Source organism: Charadrius vociferus, unplaced genomic scaffold, assembly GCF_000708025.1.
Source record: "Charadrius vociferus isolate BGI_N301 unplaced genomic scaffold, ASM70802v2 scaffold19, whole genome shotgun sequence".
NCBI lineage: Eukaryota > Metazoa > Chordata > Aves > Charadriiformes > Charadriidae > Charadrius > Charadrius vociferus.
The window spans coordinates 5,287,541-5,312,073 of NW_009650173.1; the positions used below are offsets into that span (position 1 = coordinate 5,287,541).

The window sequence follows — 24,533 nt, forward strand, 5'->3', positions numbered from 1 at the left end:
GAGGCGATAGGTAACCCCTGGGTCTGGGTCTGGGTCTGGGTCTGGGCCCGGTCGGGGCAGGGAGCTCGGGGCCGCCCCTGGCGTGAGGAGCCGGACCCCGTACCCGCCTCCCTCCGCTCGAGGCCTCGGCTGGGGAGGGAAGATTGTTTCACATAAATACAGAGCCGTTTGCATAGATAAGGGCTTTAGGCACCTCCTTCCCTTTTCATCGTCTCTCGGGAAGTCGCAGGTTACGGCAGTCTTTTCCGTGGGCAGTGGAGTATTTTCACGGGTTTGTAAAATACCTATAAGCTGTTGACCAGAGCCTCAGGATCTTTGCAAATTAAAAAGTTGCAGCCATTCCCGTCATCCTTTTAAATGTTCTTAGGCCTATTTTGCCTAGTGTGTATAGCTGTATCCGGAGTCAGTTTCGTGCGTACGCACGGCACAGTTCTTGTTGCCCTGGCTTAATTTCATTCCTTTTTAATTATATGCAAACTTAATAGGTCTTCTTTCCCTCGGGATCTCCTGTGCTTGACAGAAGAATAAATAATCTTTATTCCTCCCTTTTAGAATAGAAGGGGGAAGAGCAGGGAGTGCCTGTCTCCTTCTGGAACGCGTCCTTCGCGGTGGAAACAGATCTGTGCAGGATCTGATGGTGGCTGTAACTAGCGAGACTGAACTGGGCTAAAAGTGCCAGTGGGGTGAGGAGAGGACAGCTGAGCTTCACGGGGGTGCAGAGTTCCAGTGTGGGGCTCAAACTTCCATGGAGAGCAGTGAAGGAACATGGACCACCATGCACTTTTCTTACAAGCATTTCTTGGAAAATGCGCTGAAAGTCCGGGGAAAGCGTTCAAACTGTAGTCAGAAGTAGAAGCTTCAGAGTGAAAAGGGTATTAGCCTGTTTATGGTCCCTTCTGTTTCAGGTTTTCTGTTACGTCTCCTTTTACTCCTTCCCACTAAACAATTTTGTTCACGTATCTTAAAGTTCTGTAGCGTTCAGTTCAAACTACTACATGTCTTTGCAGCTTGAGATGCTACTTGGAACAGCTCTCAATTTTTGGGCCTGTTGCTGCAGTATTCCCTGGCAGTGTAAGATGCCACTGAAGAAGACCTCTGATAGGGGCCTTGGTTGGAACAATGTCATTAAACTCTGCGAGCATAATATATGCTTCATTCATCCAGACTCTGGATCTGAATAATACTGCTGCTGTGTTGTAATAAGTGTCTACCAAATGCTCATACAGCAGCTTCCGTGTGTAACTGCCAAGATCTCAAAGGCATAATAATAAAAAATACTTCTTACACAGCCACTCCCCCCCCCCCTCCACTTATGCACGTACTCTCTCAGAGTCTTTTTGTTGTTGTTGTTGTCCTCTTAAAACTACACAAAAATTAGCCAGAGGCAGACATTTAACGTGGGAAATACAATATTTACAAAAGAGAAAAGCTGAAAACAAGGCCTTGTGAAACAGTGTTGGGCATTTTCATACTTTCATTATGGATCAGTGTTATGTTTGATGGCGTGACTTAAGTGAATATATGATAAATGATAATCACAGTGTTTTCTATTAATCAGACTTCAGTTCTAATGCCAAGTGTATCTAATTCGATTTAAGATAGTTACTTGAAAACAAATGTGCCCTTGAGAATGTAGTACTTTAAGAAGTCTGTTATTTTAATTACTCTGAGGAAGGTCATAGCTGTGAACGTGCTAGCATTTCAGAAGATGGTCCCATGAAATTCAAGGTCTGTGTGGCTCAAAATACATAATCAGTGCGCCAGGGAGAGTGCAACTGGTGCCTGGAATGCACACTGAGAAGGACTGGATTCCTGTCCATGATCCAGTGCAATCTGAAAGCTTTAGACACGGTACTGCAGAAGAGGAGAAATATTTCTCCAAACAGTTCTTCGTATTCAGCTTGTGTTGTCCTCTGTTTAACTTCATTTTCTGTTATTTTTCACTTGTATACAATAACTTTTTAATTTATTACTGTGAATTATTTTTTTGAGAAGTTGACAGGTTGAACTTTATAATCACTGGTACAAGAAAACACATAGTAATATTATTTTTCTTTATTCATTCCTTCTACTAGTACTTTTTCTCAGGTTGGTCTAATATGTCAGCATTATTCTAGTACAAAGTGCCATAATGCAAATCATGCATAGCAAAAGAATGTATTGAGGAAGTATCCCTCCCCAAAATGTCAAGTCTGGACAAAGTTGCCTTGGTTTCCTCAATTTGAATGCATAATACTTTCATCCTTATCTTTAATAAACTTTCAGAGAGTTATTTTCTAACAAAATGTGTTATTATGCATTCTGAAGTTGCATCTCTTATTACACGTACCAGTTTAAAAACTGTCTCTGTTAAATTTTTGCTCTGTGTTAGTGCTGTAGCATAAAAGCCCTGGGGTGCAGCAGAATGTGTTGGACAACGCTGGGCTTGGGAGTGCTTGGCCTGCGCTGCTTCTGTCCACGCGCGCTCTGCGTGCCAGGCAGTTCTGTCAGTTCCGTTGTGTTAAGTCTCTGTGGCAGCGTGGTATAAAGAGGGTTGGGGGCTGATTCTGTGTGGGGAAAACAGCCCTTTGCCAGGTTAGTTTCAGCATGAATCAGTTCCCTGGACATGTCATGACTTGACCAGCAAACGGTCGTGTTAGCGCACACATGTAGATAACAACGATGGAGAGGAGTAGGACAAAACTCGTTAGCACTGACCTTGTCTCCAAATGCTTTGTATCACAGAAATACACTCTAAAGATTACTGGCTTGTAAAATGTTTTGTAACAGGGTATTGCTGTTCCCTGTGAACATGTAATACTTTTATATTGATAAAAAACAGGTAACTTATGCTTAAAAGATTTATTTCAGGAGCATTAACATAATATGCTTGTTTGCATGCTTCTTCTGTAGCTTGAATTTGGCAAACTGTACTGAAGTATGTAGGTAGGTATTTCCAGAGCCCATACGTCCCTGCAAAATACTAAAGTGAAGTCTAGTTTCATTGTTTTGTTGTTAAGAAAAAATTCTGTATAAGATAGAATAAATTTTATAAAGGAATCTATTGGCAAGTTTTCAATTTTCGTTAACTTAGAGGCTAATATACTGTCTTACTTGTGAGGCAGTACACATATAGAATATTATAAAAGATATTTCTGGCCTGGGGCTAGGATTGCTGCATTATTCATGAATAAAGAAGTTACAAGTGAGTTATGCAAGGTATCCTATTAAAAGTCTAATAGAACCTTTTATAATATCATCAAGTATTGTATGTAAGCCATATTTCTCAAGTATGTTTCCTGTGAAAGCTTTTTAGGGTGGAAAACTTTACCTATTGAGAGTGAATGGATTCTTAATGCTGAGTTTGCTTGATATCACGAATCCCGTTCTATAGGACTTGAAAGAAGAAAAAAAATATTCTTGATTATCCTTTGCTCATGCTAAAGGCCACTTGCTACATGGAGCTTCTCTGTGACCAAGGACAGGATGTTAATGTTAAATCTCTTTATTTCCCTGGGTTTCCATATGTGAAAAGGAAGGTGACGCTTTGATGCTTCTGGTGTTAGTTTTTGTTTAGTTCATAAAAAGTAATGCTTGAGTCTGTTCCATGGTTTGGAACAGGGAGAAAAGAAAAATCACTAACAAGCTGGAATTTAATAAGAACGTAAGAAGGATGATCAGAGGTACGCTATAAATGCCATTTCTCCATTCTGGAGATTACTAAGCAAGTAGAAAAATAATGTCGTTGTCACAGTATACTGTAAATATAATTTTTCAAGGCAGTAGCACTGCTTAGCCTTTCAATTAAATGTATTACAGATAATACTCTTTTATATTTCTTGTTTTTAATTCAGGAAGGCTGAAGACTCTGAAATAGCAGGGGGGAAAAAACAATCACCTTTGAAAGATAATCTTTCACCATGGGAAGAATGGTTCATAGGCAAAGAGAAGGAACTACGCGCCCGCTTACAAGCTAGAGCTGCAGAGGTAAATACATCCAATTAGTTTGATGTTAAGTCTAAAAGAAGATGGTAAGCACTAAAATACAGGATTTTTTTTTCTTCTTTTAGTTGCAGAAACACAAGCAGTTTTGTCCATTATTTTTTGTGTCTGGGGCCTCCATAGTGTTTGTGTTTGACAGTGCTGACATGATTCATACTACATGCATTCTCTCTTGCTAAATGTTATGTTTCATTGAAGTGGTGCTGTATAGTATTTTGCTTATCCAACTGTCAGGTAATGGTTTGAGTTTAAAGGATTAAAACATATTTATATAATTGGTACCTTGATTTTCATCATGGGTACATATGCCTGCATGTAGGTAGTAAAGCACGACAGGGCGTGTGCTATGTGTAAGTATGCCAAGCTACTTTGTTAGATATGAGGGACAGTGTTGTTACCCACTTAGTGTGTAATTATACAACTGTTTGGTGTCCTTTCCCAGGTTAGGTTTCCCTGACCCAGCATGTTTTTTTCCCTCCTTCCATCTTTTTCCCCCTTGCAAATGAACAGTTCTTGAATGCTGGGGCAGAATTAAGTAAGACTGCTATATCTTTCCTTGATTAATATATTTGTAGTTGCAGTTGATTAAATGATACTGTTGTTTAAAATCAAATTGGAAGTATTGGGCACTGGCTAGAACAATCACATCAGAGTTAAATAATTTCTCACTTTAGTTACTGATTTACTGTTTGACCTTGAGCAATGTCCTAACCTTTTTGTGATTCACTTTATCTGTAAAGTGAATATAACATACAGCTGTTTTATGTGGGCTACCTCATGGTGTTTATAAAACAGCTGCCACTGGAAGGTTCTGGAACAGTCTTTTAGAGGTCAGCATAACACCAAAATAGGTTGTTAAACTTGGGGAATATGTTCTGATCCATTAATATTCAGCACACGTTTCATGACTTCCCCTTTAGATTCCAGTTTGGTAATCGTCTCTCTCTGTTTTGATTTTTAAGTACAAAAATTGAGCCAAAGCAATTTCTGGTGTCATGTAGTAAATGTGGTTTGTGCCTGGACTTCTCATGTGGTTTTGATGAGGAACCAAAGCAATTTATTGTGTATCACACAATAGCATTTATACAGTACTAAATGTAATCTAGAAGATGTCTCCCTTAAGTATATATTAGGAGCAGTCATAGGACAAGAATTACTTAAAACCATGTAGGAATTGGTGGAATAGGTAAATGGTTTATTTTTAATTTGTAAGGTTTTGAAAACATTCGATGTTAAACTGCAATGTAGGCAATTCAAATAGCTTATATCAGGGGAAAAAATACTATCAACCTTTTTGTAAGATGCCAGAAGAGAACAAAGTATGTGATTGTGATATAAAAATGTATTACTACATTTACATATAAAAAGTATTCTGAACTAATATCCTAAGAAATAACTGTGAAGCCTCACATCTTTTGCTGACAGCAGCACCAAGTCTTCCCTGAATGTCGGAAGTGTGGATAAACATTTTCATGGGTGGTGGATGGCTTCTTCTAAGGTAGTTACAGTGCCATCGCCTTTTACAGAAACCAGGATCCTTGCAATACAGATGTCTCAGAACTCAAAGGAGATGTTAGTTGCTGTAACTTTGCCTCAGTACAGCAACAACTATATTTTCAAACTATGCCTGTATTGTGAGTGGGTTTTTTTGAGCTCTCTGTAGGTTCCTATTTTTTCGTGATGTCTTACTAATTTAAAATTCAGTGTCATAAGAAGAGGGTGTTCTCTACCTACACTGCAGTATAGGCACCATAAAATCAGTTTGGTGGAACTAATTCCATCTGTGTTTGAAGGTATGAATTTTCACTGAAAAATAGCACTTTGTGCTAGTGCTATTGTTAGAGAAGCTAGGCATCTCACATTATCATCTTAGTATTTTTTTTTAATTGATTCATTTCTATGGAGCGATATAAGTGATTGCATATATACTGTATGTCCTATAAATATAAAATACGTCAGAATTTCTTCTCTCATTTTCAAAATAAAGCTCCTGTTTCAAAGTTTACTAAAATCTGCAATAATTTTGTCTTTAATAAGTTTGGGTTAAGTCCTAAGGTTTCTGTAGTTCTGATACTAAACATTACAAGTGGGTAATATTTCACTTAGCTTTTGATGCCTTCTTGAATGCAGAGCAGTACACCATGTAAATTTTAAGTATTTTAGAAAAGTACTGCTGCAAATAAAGATTCTACTGATTGAAAGGGCATTTAAATAACCTGAGGAGTGATTTCTTATGTTGAATTGTTTCCAAAGCCTAATTAAAATATGTATTTTCAGTTCATATTCTAAAAATTATACATTTCTGTTGTTTTTCATTGTATTTCATAATATTTCTGTTGACTGTCATCCATCTTTTGCAATATCTTAATGAAAGAAAAATTTCAAAATCTAGTACTTAGCTTGTTTTGACTACAGCACCATTTCCAGTATTGAGTGTGCTGGTGTTGATGCTCACCACAGATTTAAGATGTATACTTTTTCTTTAATTAGGAAATGAATATACAGCTTGAGAAGATGAAGCAGAAGCAAGAATGTGAAAAGAGGAAAAGGATAGCTGAAGAGAAGCACAAGGAATGGGTCCAAAAAAAAAGAGAAGAGGTAAACATTGCTTTGGCTGCAAACATGCTAGCACATACCATGCTTAAGTAAACCTATGTAAAATTTACTTAGACTGTTTGGACAACCGTTTTTTTAATTTGCTGAATGAATGGCTGTTTTAATTGAAAATTATAAAACCACACCAACACGGTTAAATGTTTTTCCAAGACTGAATTCTTTTTTTTTTTTTTTTTCCACAAGGTATAAAGAGATTTGCTTTCTGAGTAGTCAAACAACTGACAATTGGCCTACACCTTGTGCAGTAGCCTTCTGCTAATTATAGCTGGGGTTCTGGTCTTCAGTATACCCTACTTTTTCTGACTTCTAGGTTCAATGTCCAAACATTTTGGGTAAAATGTACATCTTAACTGTCTGCAAAATCTTGTACACCAAGTAGAGCCAGAAGAAGGATTTAGTTAAGTACCATTGTGGACAGGCAAATAGCACGGTAGAGTTTAGAGGGATAATTGAGGTGTGAGGCCAGATTCAGGAAATTCTCAGTACACCACAGTTAGCAACTGGGAATTCCTTCATCCAAAAAGTCATTTCTGAGTGGGATCAGAAAATTTTTGAAGTTCTCTTGAGAGGGATGCCTAAGTCCAGGGTCAGAAGCAGACAGAATCCTGATCTCGACGGGGCACTGTACAACCCTGTGTCACACAAAGCAAGCATGTGTACTGGGTGGCAAAAATGGGAATATTTGGGAGGCTTGGGCTTGTTCAGCCCCTGGTAGTTCGTGGGCATGTGAGTTCATTGTCGTATGTTCTGTAGCAATCCAGTTGCTTACCGTTCTGTACTTCTGGTTCTGAATAAAATCAGATGAAAACTGATCAAAAATATCACAATGGCACTAGCTGGGCTAGATATCCAGACCTCATACATTTCTTCACCATTTCAGAACTCCTTCTTCAGATTCACACTGGAATCACTAGAATAACCTGTGTTTAGATCTAACTCAATTCCTCTTAGTCTCAGTGCCGACTGGATGATTGGCATAAACCCGCCTCAAAACCAATCCTGCTCTGAGCATTTATTATGATGTAGGAAGGGTCCTCCCTTATTAAACTACACAGCAAAAACTAGATTTATTGTTCAGCACAAACAATGCCATTTTCCTTTTCTAAAATGCAAATCAAATTATAGGTGTCTGTAACTATTCATTGGCTTGAAAGAATTTGGGCTGCCTGTTAATGCTGTTCACAGTTCAAAACAGTGAAAGTTCTCGTTCTCTGTCCCCCCCATAACCCCACCTTCAACTTCTGTAAACTTTTCCCTATTTGGATCTTCCAAAGATATTTGTCTTTGTGGCTTTACTGATTAACTTTTTCTTTTCTTTTGTCAATGGGAATAGAAGGTCTTTTTTATGATAATCACATCATCCCAGAGGATAGGGGAAAAAACATATTTGTGTCTGGACTTTATCATATTATATTTTGGAAGGATAAGGTCATCCTTAGGCCATGTCCCAAGCTTTTACCAAAAGTAATCTGATTTTCATTTAGATCAGATGATTCATTGGCTAGTCTTTTCTGTAAACCACACTTAAATCAAGAACAAACTGAACTTAAAAGCTTAAATGTCTTTAGGATATTAACATTTGTGCTGCATAGACCTTGCCACTTCAGGTTTCTGCAAGATTATCTCTGGATGTGGACACAGAATGAAGGATAAATATGTCAACTCAGTCACTAAGAAGGTGTTTAAAATTGCGTGAAGATTTCAGATGAAGTTTAGGGTTAGGTTCATGAGCGCTAACAGTTGCTATGATTTTCTTGGGGAGCTTGTAGACATTTCATATTTGGGAAAGCTCACTTCATTTCCCCTTAGAAGCATCAAAAGGTTCTCCTTGAGGCAAAACTCACAGTATTCTTCACTGCAACATACGTTAAGCAGTCAGCTTTTTCACATCCAGTTATTGTCTCTGAGCCCCTGTGCGTAGACTGCAGAAAATGCTTTCTTGACAGGAGGCAGTACTTTCGGGGATGTTACCTCTATGATCTCCACGAGTCCGTATCCTTTGTCATTGCTGAACACTGTACTGACGAAGGAAGAAAGAGATTGTTGAGTGTACATGAAACTTTTTCCTTCATCTTGAGCATCCAGCACCAGGAGACACTGCTGGAAAAATCTTCATACCATGAATGTAGTATACATTTATGTCAGAAGTAGAAGATTTGTATATGCATAAAAGAATCCTGCTGTTGTTCTGTATGCCAAGCCTGTTTTCTTGCATTTTGTTGCATAGCAGTGTCGGTTACCATGCTCTGATTGTTAAATAAAGTCCTTTAGGGTCAGGTTAGGAAGCAAAGCTTAAGCACTACTTTTGTTCACTGGCAGTTTCATTTTTTTATTGTTTAATATATATTTAAAACTATATGCTGTGAAGGTTTTTTATGCTTCCAATAATTTTGCATAAACTATTTTTGAAAATAAAGGAACCATAACCATTTAATATTCTTCTATGTAAATAATTTTTGTGATTTTAAATGTTGTAAATGAACTAGAAATAATATATTGAAATATATCTAGGAACATTCTAAGCTGTGAAATATCTTTATGCAAATATGGCAAAATTTTGCAGCTCACTAGGAATTAAAAGCTTAATAAAATCAACTGTCAGGCACTATCCGCTATCCTGGTTCTACTAATGCCTTCACAGTTTTCAGTAAGATACGAGATCTCTGCTGGACAAAATTAGTCTTACTTTCTCTCCTAAGGTTGAGTCATTTGTGGGCAAACAGTAAATGGTCTACTTGACTTTATTTGTTTTAGATATAATACAGCTCTATTTTTAGCAACTCAGGAATATCAATCAAAATATTTTAACTCTAAAATATCTCCAAACATGCTTTTGATTCCAGAAGAAAATTTACTTGAACTCAACATGATCGTGTGTGTAACTGAAACTCTTACTTCTGAGTTACTGTTAGACTTATTGATAAAAATGAGGAGGGCATGATTATAAATGCTGAGCAAGCAAAGTTGGTGTTTTCATTATTAAAGTAACCTTGATTTGAGTGGTATGCAGAACTGGACATGGATCAGCAAAGCCATTAGAATCTGTCTTAATCCTCTGGCATGTTAAAATGTTTGCTTGATTGCTAATTGCTGTATTTAGACTGTATTTAGGAGCTTTGTGTAGGCTACTCATATCCGAACTGTGAAATTTAAAAAGAAAGGAATTGATGTCCTTGATCGCCATCCCATGATAGAACTAATTCTTAAATAGATACTGAAAACTAACGACTGTCTCATGTCTTCAGGTTAGAATTAATGCTTGTGAAAGCTTATTTTCTCCATGTTTGTTCATTCTGGCACTTATTTTTTAAGTTGTCGTACCCACAAATGGGTAAATCTGTTACTATGTGAAGGAGTGAAGCTGTTAAGAGGTGAAATTGACTTATATATGTATCATTTATTTTGGATTGAAATGGTATAGCTCTGTTGAAAATTTATAATTCATTATGCCAAGTATAAATTTTATTACGTTTTAAATACAAGTATATATTTTTGTGAAGTAATTTAGAACCTGAGCTACTTTTAAGCTGGGATGTGGTAGGTATCTATTTATATAGTTGTATTGGCTCCTAAATCAATTCAAATTTGTGGTGATTCTATGAACTTTTTTTTACTTACGGTGCTACTTTTAAAGTCAGCCAATGCTTATGTTATATATACTCCCATATGTGTATACATAGAGATCCCATAGAGACCTCACTTGCCTACTTTTTTACATTAATAAGCAAGCTGTTTTTTCCACTGTTGTTTTCTATTTTGTCAGTAAAATGTTGAAAAACTATTAATATCCTTCTCATAGTTCTTTATTACCTCAGGGAAAAGGGTATTTTTCCTTTAGGGAAAAATTACCTGATTTCATTGACTCACCACATTGTTCCAAGTTCTTTGAAAATATGTGATTCTTTTGTTGAAATTCAAGAACTATATCAGTGGTGGTAGTCGGGACTAAACTCATACTTTTGAAATCCTAGGACTTAGATTAAACCTTTGAAAAATCTCTAAAACATTAGACTGTAAAATATTCACTATTGGACCGGTTTTGAAAATCCATATGTATGTAGCTCCTTCTGACATTGTCTACAATGATTTTGTAGCTGAATGTTTTCTGAAAAGTTGGTTATATTTAGTGTAACTATGTAGTTTAATGTGCTGATACGCTAAGTAAGCACTAAACCTGAACAGTTTATGGAAGCATTCTGAACTAACACACAGCATTGGTGTATTAATGACAGACAAAAACATAAAGTATTTGAAGGGCCAAGAAACGACCCATTCTTAGAGGCATTATTTTTTTTATTGAAAATAAAACCAAGAGGTACAGAATGGCTAGAATTTATCATAAAAATGAGACCTTCGAAGTCTGTAATTTGTGTTTATATGCTGACTTCCTGTAGATACTGAACAGATTAGTTGACTTAAGTCATTTTCTCCACCCCTGAGTAAGTTTAAAAAAAACAACCAACCAAAACCACCCTCACCTCACTCCGCCAGACTGTACCTTGGAATTATTTGGATCGGGGGACCTACATGTGTGATATATTTTGAAAATCTCCTCTCCTTAGTGGCATCTTTGTGACTTGTGTTTTGTCAAATGTGTTCTTGCTTAGCAAATGAAAGTTTTGTGACTGTTGGGCTTAGCGGGCTGTAGAAGATACCAGACTTGGCTAAATAACAATTTAAGAAGGAAGATTACTTCTTAACGTCTTCAAAATATTCAGGAATCCCATTTCTGCTTCTTTCCAAGGATTTTTCTCTCTCATCTAAATTCTGGTGGATTAATATGTGATGGCAAAACTCTGGCTGGGTATAAAATGTGAAAAAAAAAAAAAAAAAAAAAGTGATAGGCAAGGTCATAGATGATCAGAGTTGATGAGTTGTTCAGACTTTCTTTTTGCCCAATGTGGTTCAATGCCAAGTTCTTTCACGGTGTGACCAGGCACCGGTTCTACTGCCTAATACCTTGCTGTGTTTTACTCAGTGGAAATTTCTGGAGATACTAGTGAAGAGCTTCTCGCCTGTTTTGGAAAATATATAAGCTGCTGTCTGAAGCCAGTTTGGTTTTTTGTCCTCATTTGCCTTCAAGTTAATTAATTCAAGACACATGTAGCCTTCTTCCAGGAAGAAGACTTTACTCTGACAGCAATGAGGTGCAATATGGAGAACTTGTTAGAGTATGGTTTATAAAACTTTTGTCTTTCCAGACTCCCTTTCTTCATTATTCTGTGTCCTCTTACTGCTTTTTCTCTGAGGAATTGAGGATGGTTTTGACTGTGGACCTTCATGTAGTCTCACATGAAATGTTGTTATCTTCATGTAAACAGGGACCCAGCCCCTGCCTTTATAGTTTGTAAGGATAATTTGGGTTTAAGACTCGCGCATCTATGAAGATTGCTGTGTTTACAAGGCTGTATCTGAAGAACCCCAGTTGTGTATGACTGACTTCCTAATGTTTTGCCGAAGAACAGGAAGCTTGTTGACAGTAGCGAGTTTCTTTTTTCTTTTCCTTTTTTACATGAAGTTTTGATCCTGAGATGTGCAGTCTCTCATTCCTACCAGTAACTATGGGATTGAACACTTAAGTAAGGTGTGTGTGATTGCTGAATTACTGATTAATTGCCTTCAAATCAAAGTACCAAAGGCGTTGAGAAATGCATTGTGGATGCATAAATTGTGAAGTGTCTGTAAACTGATCTGACCATTTATTCTTTAGAACATTGTTATAACAGGCAGAACCTCTTATGAATTGGTGTTGAATAAAGTACTAAAATTAAAGGTTAGGCCTAATGACAACAGCTTTTTGATTAAGTATTAAAAAAAAAAAATCACACTGATGCAGTGCACTCCACCCTCTACCCTCTATTTAATATGGTATCTTCCAGTCATATTTAATCCACCTTTATTGACTCCGCAAAGCAACTTCATTCTTAGAATGCCAATAGAATATGAACTTAGAAATATCTAGAGTATTCCATTCATGTATATGCATATGTGTACATATAAATATTTATATTTTATATTGTTGTGGGTAAACCCTGGTGGGCAGCTAAGCCCGGTGTAGCCGCTCGCTCACTCGCCCGCAGTGGGATGGGGGAGAGAATTGGAAGGGTAAAAGTGAGAAAACTTGTGACCTGAGATAACGACAGTTTAATAGGTAAAGCAAAAGCTGTGTGCACAAGCAAAACAAAATAAGAAATTCATTCACTACTTCCCATCAGCAGGCAGCTGTTTAGCCTTTTCCGGGAAAACGGGGCTTCATTTCCCCTAACAGTTACTTGGGAAGACAAACGGCTTAACTCCTAATGTCCCCCCACTCCCTCCTCCTTCCCCCAGCTTTTATTGCTGAGCGATGCCTCATATGGCATGGGATATCCCTTTGGTGAGTTGTGGTCAGCTTTCCCAGCGGTGTCCCCTCCCAGCTTCTTGTGCAGCCCTGACCCACTCGCTGTCAGGGCAGAGTGAGAAGCAGAAAAGGCCTTGAAGGTGTAAGCGCTGCTCGGCAATAACTAAACCACTGTTGTGTTACCAACACCATTATGGTTACAAATGCAAAACATGGCACCACAGGAGCTGCTATGAAGAAAATTGACTCAGTCCCACCCAAAATACAGTACGTATATGTAATATGTGCATTTGCAACAAGAACTGAGATCTCAAAAGCAGAATGCTTGCATCCCAAAATAACTGTAATTCTGAAACTCATGTTGTTAACATCCTTGTCTTTAGTCTGTAACTTGCATGTAATACTTTTACGCTATATTAGTGTGATATCTTGCAAAGTTGTAAGAGCACGAGTAGTGAAGTTACATGTTCTACATTTGAAAAACTGTCTGTTCTAATACCAATGTTAATTCGACGGTAGCATTTTGAATACTTTCTGCATTGTTGAATAGAGAATAAGGCATCACTTTTTATTTTTTCTTAAAAGTAAATATGAGCAAAGCAGGCGTTAATCGTAGAACTTTGATGTTCAACTTTTTTTTGTTGTTCATTTTTTCTTTCAGTAAGTCCTCATTACTTACTGAAAAATATAATTTTAATAGAAAACAGGTACAGGATGGGAAAATTCTGTTTTGATGCTTTTTCATTGAAAATTGTGTTCTTACAATTTACTTTGCTATTGGCTGATAGTCTTTATAAGAAAGAAAAAGCAGTAAGAAGTACAAAAGCTTAGAACCAACACACTATAAAATAATGAATGACAATGTTCTTGGAGCAGACTTCCCTTTCTTGGTATGCTGCATGATTCCTCCCAGAGGAAAGACTTAGATTCCAGCTCTCACTCCAAAGACTTTGTTTAATGTGTGCTTTATCTCACCTTTGCTAATATAGAACACAGATTGTTCGGCAGCTTGAGCATGACTTTCAAGTTAAAAAGTCATGCTCACTCATGCTCTCTTTCTTTCATCCAATGAGTTGTTAATTATTTTGTGAGGAGTGGTACCACTTCAACAGAAGGGGTGGAGAATCCTGTCATCCCAGCCTGCAGCCTGGTAGATGAAGTCTTCTCCCCACAGTGGGACACGTTACTTTGAATCCCCGCAGGCAGAGAGGTAATGAAATCCGGATCTTCCCTGTCCTAGGTTAATGTTCTAACAGCTGAACTATTGTTCTGAGTCAAAGCTGTGGTTGCTGCTACATTTCATATAGAGCCTGATGTGCTGTGGTTTTTGCTGACAGTTTAGACTTGAAAGAGATGCTGAGATGTTCACCTTTTTCAAGACTGAACCCTTTCAAGAAATGCATTTGTGAGGGAAGCTTAAATATCTAGCATAAATACCTTCCAACCTTGGGAACCCACGTCATTTAAGAATTTAAATTTTCTGTTTAGATGCCTAAGTGTGTCTGTACATATCTAAACTTTTGTTTGTAACTCTGGGCTTAATTTCTAAGGGATTTCTTTTCTGCATGTTGTGTGTTTTTCAGCGTGTAGACCTGGAGTACTTTTTTTTTTTTTCTTCAAAGGCACAAAACTTTTCTGTGAGGTCGTCCGTAGCTGCTGCCGTGGGTATAATTTTAGGTTGTACCTGAACCTTAATTGTGTCCAGACTTACCTCTAGATTTCAGTAAGTAGAATGAGCTAATTTCTCATGGTTATTGTTAGAATGAGTTTTAGATAGCCTTGTGAAGGAGGAATTCGGGGTGGCAGATGATTAAGATATGAGTGCTCGTGTATTTCAGCAGCAATTGTGAAGTCTGCGTTCTTCTGCAGACCCAAAGAGTGTTCAGGGACCAAGTACATTAAGACTTTCTGCTTTGTCACATATATTGAGTACCCACATGAAAGGAACACAGTTTGGGAGCAAGATCCATGTATGTAACCATCTTAAAATTCTCCCATTACTAGACTGCTGAGGGGTCTGCACTGACTTTGTGTGAACTTGAGCAGTAAATTGTTGTAGACCTGCCTGTCAGTAAACAACTGCATCTCCGTGTTGTTTCACTCTTCTCCTTTCTAGCCTCTTGTTCTTTCACATGCCATTTTTGGAGAGATTAAAGAAGTATTTCTGTGGGCTAGGCTTGGTGTCTGAGCTTTGTCATAGGGCTAAATTGAAAAGATAGTAACAATTGGCTGAACAACCCAGATTTCTGAGGCTGTTAAATGTGATTGATGGTCAGGATTATTATGAGGATAACTGAGGAAATTTGGATGTATGTTCTGATGTTGGCACTGTGGAGTTTTCCTATATTTTGCCATCAGTCAGCATAAAACGATGCTAGAATGCGGTAGCTAAGATGTCAGAGCAAACAGCTGTGACATAGAACCATCAGTTATCTATGAAAAGACAAATGTTGTCACATTCTGCAGACCAGAAAATGGGGATTGCTGTGAGAAGTATGTTAAAAATATAAACCACAACATTAATTTCTGGAAATATTTCTGTTTGGTGACACTCTACGTAGAAAATGCAGAACAGAAAGGGGCTCTGCATTTTACCCTTTTCAGCCTCTCATTTAATCATTGATATGAAAATACAGAAATACATATTTTATGAATTTTCTTCCAGTTGGATATAGTGTCTCTGTTTCAATGGCTATTGGGCTGGTTTCTGCCTGGAAAATTATGTCATATTTCGACCTTCTGTCAGGAGGAAAGTGGGATGCTTCTTCAAATTGTAAATTCCTTTGACAATTCCCCACAGAGACATAGGTCTGATTTTTCTTGAAAAGTTAGCTGTTCTGCTGATGAGACGTTGGTCGGGTACTGACTCAGTGAGACACATGCTGCCTACTGAGTCACCATCGCTGTTCTGTGGGATGGATGGATTTGGTTTGGGTGGGGGATTTCCAAGTACTGACCTAGCCCAGGCATCATTACGTTCCGAGGCTTGATAGGATCACAGCCCAAAGCAGTGAACCCGCAGGGCAGATTCGTATCCTTTCTCCTTAATAATGTGCTTGGGAGGGGTGGCGGGAGAACAAGCCTTTCTTGCAATGAGTAATAGGATGTTTTACGATCAATACCTTAATTTATGTAATACCTGTAATCATATTTTAAAGTGTATGTAAATGTACTAGTGGTTTAGTGAATAGATCATGTCTGTTTTGAACACAAGATCAAAGAGGATTTTTAAACCCCAATCTGACAACACCAAGCATAAACAAATTATATAATTTCCCTCCCCCCATATATACATGGAAAGAGAGTGAAAAGAGGATTGAAGAACATGTACATTAATATGCACATTCCTAGCATTTTTGATAGACTTGTATAAGGGAAAGTAATGAGGATGGGGGGAAGCTGGGAAGGCCGGGGTGACAGGAGCTTGACATGAAACAGGTTATTAAAGCAGCTGGGAATGTGGTGTACACCAACTTTATGAAGGAAAAGCTGTTCTGTGCGTGAGAGAAAAAGGAAGCGTTTCTGATTTGTCTGCAGAATAATTTCTAAGCAGCTGCAAAGGCTGGAATTCTGCAGGGACTCTCCCCGTCTGAAGGATGTCTCACTGGATGTAGAACTTAGCAATGGTTGTGGCTTTCTTGGTAGTGTGCACAGCATATCATTGTTTACATAGGACCTAATTTTACTTTGGGTCAGCCTGGATAGTAACTAAACTCATCTGAAGTATTGTGATTAAAGTCACATAATTTAAGAAGCTTCCCTGCCATTTAATTACAGTCTTTAGAAAGATTTTTAGTCTATTTTCTGCTTCTAATTGTTGTCCATTATTGAACAATTCCCCGAGGCATGGAAGGGGTCCATTTTTTTCAGTTTTCTACTATATTTATTTTCACGCTTTTTATATGATAAGACCCTTAGCTAAAGACTGTCGCTTTGAAAGATCTTTAGTTTTGTAACTTACTTTTATGTACAGTAGAGATAAGCTGGCAAACAACAAAAGATTTGAAATCTTTGTAAGCCTTCTTCATCAATGGTTTTAATTCACTGTTTTAGCATATATCTCTCATCTACATTAGTGTTTTTTATGTATCCCAGACTACCATTGTCTCGAAAAAGGAGTTATCAAGAGATGCATGTGGGGAATATCTGGTAATAAAGGGGCAGAGGAACAGGTCTGAATAAAAGAGTTTAAGATGAATTTTAGACGAAGAAGGAGGAAAAGCTTAGGCAATTGGTTATTTGTTTTGCGGGCAGGTGATACTTAGGATCTGCATAATTTGACAAAAATAGATTATTTTTCCTTTTTAACATATTTAAGCATGGAAGGGTGTGTTTCATGTTAGAAAGATCTTGTTTCCATTCTTCACTAGTACAAAAACATTTCAGAATCAAAACCTTTTTTTTCCCCAGAATGAAATTCTTTTTTTTTTGGTAAATAATAATTTTATCACATGTACAGACCGTACACAGTGTTGTGAAATTACATTAATAAGACTTCCATTATGTTGTAGTTCAATATGGAGTTTTACATTCCAGAATATGCATTGGAATTGAAGTGTATTCATATCTGACCATTATTCCATTCACTGCAGAGCAGATTCAGCTGATGTTTGCTGGAATGTATTAGAAGTGAAATGAAAAGAAAAAAAAAATAAATCAAGGGGGAAATACAGATATTAGCTAACTGTTTTCTGAAATTGTGTGCAGTATCTACAGAAATAACTCTTTGTTGTCATATTAGAGTATTTGACAGGAGTATAACAAAACAGTGGTGCTGAAAGTATCATCATGGTTTAGGTGAAGCAACATCCACCTCAGAGATTGTGGTAAGTGTAGTTAATAAGGCGTAGCTTGTAAAAGGGGGGGGAAAAACAACCCACAGCTAATGCATAATTTAGCTGCCAGTGTTAAAATCATAGCAATGCTTCTAGCGTTGGCAAACACAGAACAGGGCACACTAGCTCAAGCAATTCTGTAAACTGGCTTCTTGTGATAAGAAGTCTGCAGTTTAGCATTATGACATGCTCAGAAAAAATGAACGCCAAGAGTAAGCTAAGATTATGCCTAGAATGTTTTCTTTATCGAGACAATTTCATGTAGCGTGGATAAGGATTCAAACTTGAAAGCATTTGTTATCCAGTACTATGTTTTAGAAAAAAATGGCAAATACTTTAACCTGAAAACAGTGTATTTTCTCTTTATTGGCCCTGGTTTTGCAACTTGTCATCTCATCCAACGAACGGCAGAAATGAGTTGGTATTTTGCAGGGCTAAAGTTTTTATTCTGTATGATGCTACTATATTGGATTACTTACAAATTTTCGTATGGAGGACGAGGATCGAACCAGCAGATATCATGTTTAGACCAGACTGAGAGAATTGTGCAGGTCCCCAGCTCAAGTATTATGGCTTCTGCTTCTTTATGCATAACTGGATTTTCCAAAAGTGCAAAAAATCTGAAAAAAATGCAGGGAAGGCACCCGTGAGGGGAGCAGGTCAGAGCTCTAACTTTCTGCCTTTTTGTGCTTATAAGAGGTAAAATGGGAAGGGAAGTGTATTCTTGCTCTTCTTATAAAGGTGTTTTTCCTCTTTTCCATAAAGAGGGCAGACCCAGTTTATTATACTTTGCAGTTGTAGTTCTAGGCCTTTGACATCCATACCGCCAACTATAATAATTCTGAGTCAGCATAAGTTCCTGCTAAACTACACATCTCCTTTGTTCAAGAGGAGTATGCAGGGGAGTGTATGAGAAAAATATTTCTTAAAAGAAAAACACCATTTTTATTCAGCAGTTCTTTTCTGTGAAGTGGCAACTCCTTGATCTCAAGTCTTCCGCCTCTCCTATAGTCATGTGCAGAGCTTGTCTAGTAAAGATTTTTGCCTCTATGTGTGTATGCAGGTTCTTCAGAGCTAAGCAAGCTAAGCAGAAGTAGTACTGAATGAGTAGAATGCCAGATATTTCATAAATGTTACAGGGAAGCGAAGTGAGAGCTATTGTTAGTCTTCAAATGAAAATACCTTCCTCTGCAGATCAAGAAAAGGTCATCAATACGTCCTTGTTAGCTTAGAGAGTGGTCCCTGGAACATTGTTGTGTGCTGTTAGATACACACGCACCAAAGTGAATGACACCTCTGTGTAGTGTATCTTCCAAATTATACAGGTGAGCAGTTTCACTTCACACTCAGTTACCACCTTTTGTCTACCCTAGAATGTGTTTTCTCGTATTCCCTTCCGTTGTTCGAAGAGGAGAAATGTGTAGATTGATTCATAGAGGAAGTCCATATGCAAATAAACTGAAGAATATTAAAAAAAGTAGAGAATACCATAAAACATGGACTGGAAGTTCTTATTTTCATATCAATTTATGCTTAAGGGTACTGATCTGCATGTCTCAGTGACTCTTAGAAGGGGACAGTTTGCCTGACTTCCATTTGGAAGTGTAGTTTGCTTTGGATTCACTGAAAAGTAGAACTAACACACCATTGTCAAGAATTGCAACGTATATTTCTTTCCCAGAAATATTGATATGTGTCTGAAGTGTTTTAGAAAAATGACTGAATAAATAAAACAGAGCAGTAAACAGAATAAAGAGTGCTGAAAGTACATTTTTTTAATTGTTTTTCTGACAAGTTTATGTGTTTAAAAATATTTTATCTGGAACCTAGCAATGAATGGGTTCTGTCCTCAAAGAGCTTGCAATATGGTATTTTTTCCAGGGTTATGATAATTTTAGTTGTAATTATATAATAAAGTTAACTGTATCCCTTGAAAGAATTGCCCATTGAAATATACTGAAAAGTTTCTATTCTGTTTCTTTGATCGGTTTCATGTAGGAAAGAAGGGAAAGGGAACGAAAGCTGAGCAAGGAAATGGCAGAAAAAGCCACAAGGGAACTAGAAAAAATGCAGATACAAGAAAAGGCCGAAGTAAAGTATAAGGAATGGTTAAAGAAGAAGAGAGCTGAAGAGGCAGAAAAGAAGAAGAAAGAGAAGGTATTAGTCAACTAATCATTTATTTGGGTGGGAATACCTAATCTGTAACTTATATTAAATATATTGGTTGATTATATTGATTAGAATTTATCAAATGGCAGTGTTGTATGTGACAAAAACTTTAAAAAGTTGTAGTGTCAGTGCATTGAAGACATTGAGGTATGGCCGGCAAAGCAAGGTGCATATTAATCCATTTTTGTTACTAGTCTTTGCAAACCCACTGCAATTGTGATATGATAGGGGCAAGAAAAATAGAAACCACACAGTGAACCTTTATTACTCAGTCTGTTGCAGGGGGACCCAGACAGAAAACAGGTAGCATCATGCACGTTTTTCTCCCAGCACCACTGTTATATGATTATTACACTTGCACATATTTCTAATTAAAAAAAAAAATTCATCATATCTGTCTGTACTAATCTGATGCTAGGAGTTGTAATTTTAATGTTATTTCATTTTAATTAATCACCTATGTATTTTTATAGTGAGCTTCAGAAGCCCTCTTACTTATTGTAAGCTTCCCAAAGTACGGGGGTTGAGGTCCTCTAGTTCACTAGAACAAATGCTCTACCAAGGCTACACTTGCAGGAATCATCCAGAATTCCTCTGAAATATCACATATTGGTAATTATGATGCCTGAAAACCATGAAATGTGTGACCAGAAGTCTTATCTGTGAAGTTGATTGGTCATATTTTAATTTAATTAACATTACAGTATAATTTTTCAGTAGAATATGTAATATTACAGGAGTACTAGACTACCATTGTAGCTAAGTGTGGGGAAGGATTATGGTCAGAAGAATCTATCGATATTCCCCTCGTAAATACAGCAGTTGTTTTTAAAGTCCTGAACACATTTGTAAGTATTTCAGAAGTATGTATAATAATGTCTTTGGATTCACTTTAAAATACCGTGAACTGTATCAGATCAATTTTCAAGCCTTAATGACCTTAATTTTGCAGTCTTTCAAAATTTCCCATATAATTAAACACACTTAAATATTCTATACTGGTGGTGTTTACTTCCTGCTTAACAAACTGATTCCGTGTCTCCGCTGAGCCTCTAAAATGCACAGCACAAGGACCTTGAAACCCACAAAAATGCAAGTCATCAGACAGATTTAAACGACTTGTATTCTTTTAGTCATGTCTTCATTATGTAGGTTCTTACAACCCATGTTCACAGTATCAATTAAACTTAGTTTAAATCCAAATGCCATGTCTAAACATACTGGTTTTACTCTTACTTTTGATTAATAGTTCTCCAAGCCTACTCCAGGCTTGGAGGCAACGTGGTCATGGCCGGTATAGGGGTGTGTGAATACGGGTAAATGAGAAGGGTGGATGGCTGTCCCAGATGCAATAGCTTCTTCAGGCTAACTGCAGCACAGCAGGCCCTGCTCACCTGCCCATTATGTTCAGAGTAACTTCTACATGTAGTCTTCCAAAAGGTTTCTGAGAGCTTTTTCTCAGAGAAACATTGGATTAATGGGAAGCTTGATTTTAAAAAAAAAAAAAAAAAATCAGACTTAAAAAAATATGCAGCTTTTCTGTTGTAATGTATTTGTATTTGAAAATATATTTGAAATACATTCAGCAGTCTGGGAATCGGCAAAAGATTTATTTACCATTTTGTGTATATTATACAGGGCTTTGTCTATAAGTATCTTAGATTTTTTTATTTATTTTATTTTTAGGAAAAAGAAAAAGAAAAGGAAGCTGAGCTACAGGAGAAGAAAGCAAAATCAGAGAAGATATTTAAGGAATGGCTACATAATGCTAGAAATAAACCACGTCCTCTTTTAAATGGCTATGGCTTCCCACGTGGGAAGTCTACAGGTTTGTACTTCTACTACACATATGTAGCAACTTAAGTTTGTGGTTCCTTCCCTCTAAACTTTTAATGTAACATGAAGCCTCTTTTAAGGTTTTCATCCAGTATCTGATTTTGACACATGGGAATGAATATCTCGTATGGTATAAGTCAGAGAAGCTTTTACTCTGAGACGCTTTGTGCATTTTTTGTAGCCGTTCATGTTATTTGGGAGGAAAATGATATTATTTGAGAGAATAATGTGGCATACCAAATTATAACTGATTTTGATCTCATTTTCCTTACCAGGCTTGGGAATCACTAGAGCCAATTACTGGTTCCTGTGAAGCAGTTATGTTAGCATCCTTGTAAAGTTAATATTTGTGTTACAGAATGTATGTCCCACTTCATTGCACCTGAATCCCCTTTAGAAAAGAGGTGTTTTTTTAAGATGCAAAGATTAATAAAAGGCTGCCAGAAGTCCTGTCTGTAAAAGGACACATGGGAGTCAACCTGTGTTCTGACCTAAGATTTCCTTTTCATTTAGCTCTACACCTGCATTGCACCTATTTATCTTCTGTAATCCTATTCCCTTTTTTGTTTTTGTTGTTAAAGAGAATGCTGTTGATAGTGTGGTGCTTTGTGAGTCTTACTTTATTTTTGTATATTTTGTCATCCCACATGACACAAAAGTGAAAGAGCAGTAAGACATAGTATTGCATTTTACGTTTGAGCGCTTAATTAAATTTTCTTTAAAAATATATATACTTTTGCCTTTATTTTTTCATAGAATTTGTAATTGTTGTTATTTGAATTTGCAAGAGAAAATATTTTATGACCTGACTTCCAGGCTTTTAATGTTTAAGAAAATGTATAAAGCAGGTGAACAACCTTTGCTCTTTTGCTTACATCTGTTTATAGATGGCGATACACTTTGTGTTTTGTTTTGGACCTTCGTTACTTCCCCACAGCTGCAATCACTAAAGTGATTTTTGGAAAACATTTCTCTACTTAGTTGTGTTCAGAATATATTACAGACTTTGTTTTACCCAACCACGTGATGTACGCACTGAAATTTCACTACAGACAAGTGGCTGATAGGGCAACATGTTCCTTCGGTTGCATTTTAGGTTTTCTGATACTGCTTTACGGGACCTAGGTTATTAATTGCAGATTATTAATATGTGGATAACTAGTCTATTTTTCTCCTCAATAAAATGAAGAGTAACAGTTAAGAAAAGATGGAAAAATGTGAGCTTTGTGTATGTGATGACAGGAAGTTTTACTTATAAATGCTTTGAAGTAATGCAAAGTAGCCAATCCGTAGACGTTTACAGCTTTTAAGTTTACAAAGGACTGAGCATTCTGAATGTTACACAGAATTTGTCCTGCTTATTATTTTAAATAGAGATGAAGAATGTGCCAGTTACTGGTAAAAAAAAAAAAAGGTGGAAGATCTATTAAACATCATTTAAATTATGTGATGTGCCTATGCCATCTTCCTCTGAAGACATCATTGTGTCTTTGTTAGTTCAGATGATTATCATAACTGCTTGCATTGTAAAGCTTGTAGTGTAAATATTCCTTTTTAGTTATGTGTCTTTTCTAAACATTTTAGGGTGTGCTGATGGAAATTCATATCCAGTTCCAGCGTATTGTAACCCTATTCCTTGGAAACCTATACATGTGCCTCCTCCAAAGGAAGACAATGTTCTTACCATGAAGAAGAGTAAGAGACCCGTATCTTGTCAGTCACACGCGTCTTTGCCTTCGGTAATTTATAAGCCCAAAACCAACCCATGTATTGGATCCTTGTGCAGAAAGCAGTTATAGTAGAGAAACCAAAACTATTCTTACGATCTTGAGCTGCCTGTTTTTTGGTTGGTTTTTTTTTTATTTTTTGTGAGCAGGTTTTGTATTTACAGCCAACTGAGCAATCAGCTTTTTCATATTTTTTTATACATTGCATTTTAGAGGGTTTTTATAAAAAAAAAGGAAAAAGAAAAAAAGTCTTATTTAGCCAATTGTAATGGGACTGTACCTCAATACCAATAAAATGCACAGGATTGTTTCTTTCTTTCTTCCTCTTTTGTTGAAGGAGTTCTTTTGTGTATGTGATTATTCTTTTGGGGAACAATATTACTGGGTTATTTTAAAGATGCTAATTATAACAGACTTCAAAACAATTCTTGGCTTAATGTGGAAGGAATTCAAGGCCTGTGTGCAGTTGCAGGGCTATGATGTCATTGGGATTGCAGAGATGTAGTGGGATAGCTTATATCACTGGAGTGCTGCAGTGGATGGTTACAGACTCTTTAGGAAGCACAGGTTGGGACAATGAGGAGGGGAGAGAGCAGGAGGAATGCATGAAGTTTTGCATGAGGACCAATGATTAGACAGCTGAGACCCAATGAGTTAAGATTAAAAAGGGAGATCAAGGTGGACAATGTTGTGGTGGACATCTACTACAGACTACCTAATCAGGAAGAAGTGTGTGACATTCTTCAGGCAGTTGGAAGAGGCCTTATGCTTGCAGGTTCTGGTCCCATAGGGAAACTTGAACCACCATGAAATCTGCTGAAAGCACAGCACAGCGCGGTGCAAGCAGTCAAGGGAGTTTCTGGAGAGCGTTGGCAACTTCCTGAACTTCATGACACAGCTGGTAGAGAAGCTGAAAAGGGGAGAGGCACTTTGCTGGAACTGATATGTACAAACAAGGGAGAACTGGTCAAGGATATGAAGGTTGGGGACAATGGGATGGGTGGAGTTCAGGACCCCGAGAGGAGGGAA

The 24,533-nt window shown here is 37.3% G+C and overlaps 1 protein-coding gene across 1 annotated transcript in view; it reads left to right on the top strand.

Annotated features, from left to right (window-relative positions):
- Nucleotides 1–23,576, top strand: part of CCDC34 (coiled-coil domain containing 34) — a 29,767-nt gene extending 6,191 nt beyond the window's left edge. The window contains exons 4-8 of the mRNA XM_009892710.1: nucleotides 3,834–3,966; nucleotides 6,472–6,579; nucleotides 19,771–19,929; nucleotides 21,628–21,769; nucleotides 23,362–23,576. Of these exons, the coding sequence (XP_009891012.1) occupies nucleotides 3,834–3,966; nucleotides 6,472–6,579; nucleotides 19,771–19,929; nucleotides 21,628–21,769; nucleotides 23,362–23,576 (757 nt within the window). The remainder of the gene's footprint in view (nucleotides 1–3,833; nucleotides 3,967–6,471; nucleotides 6,580–19,770; nucleotides 19,930–21,627; nucleotides 21,770–23,361) is intronic.
- Nucleotides 23,577–24,533: the final 957 nt, after the last annotated feature.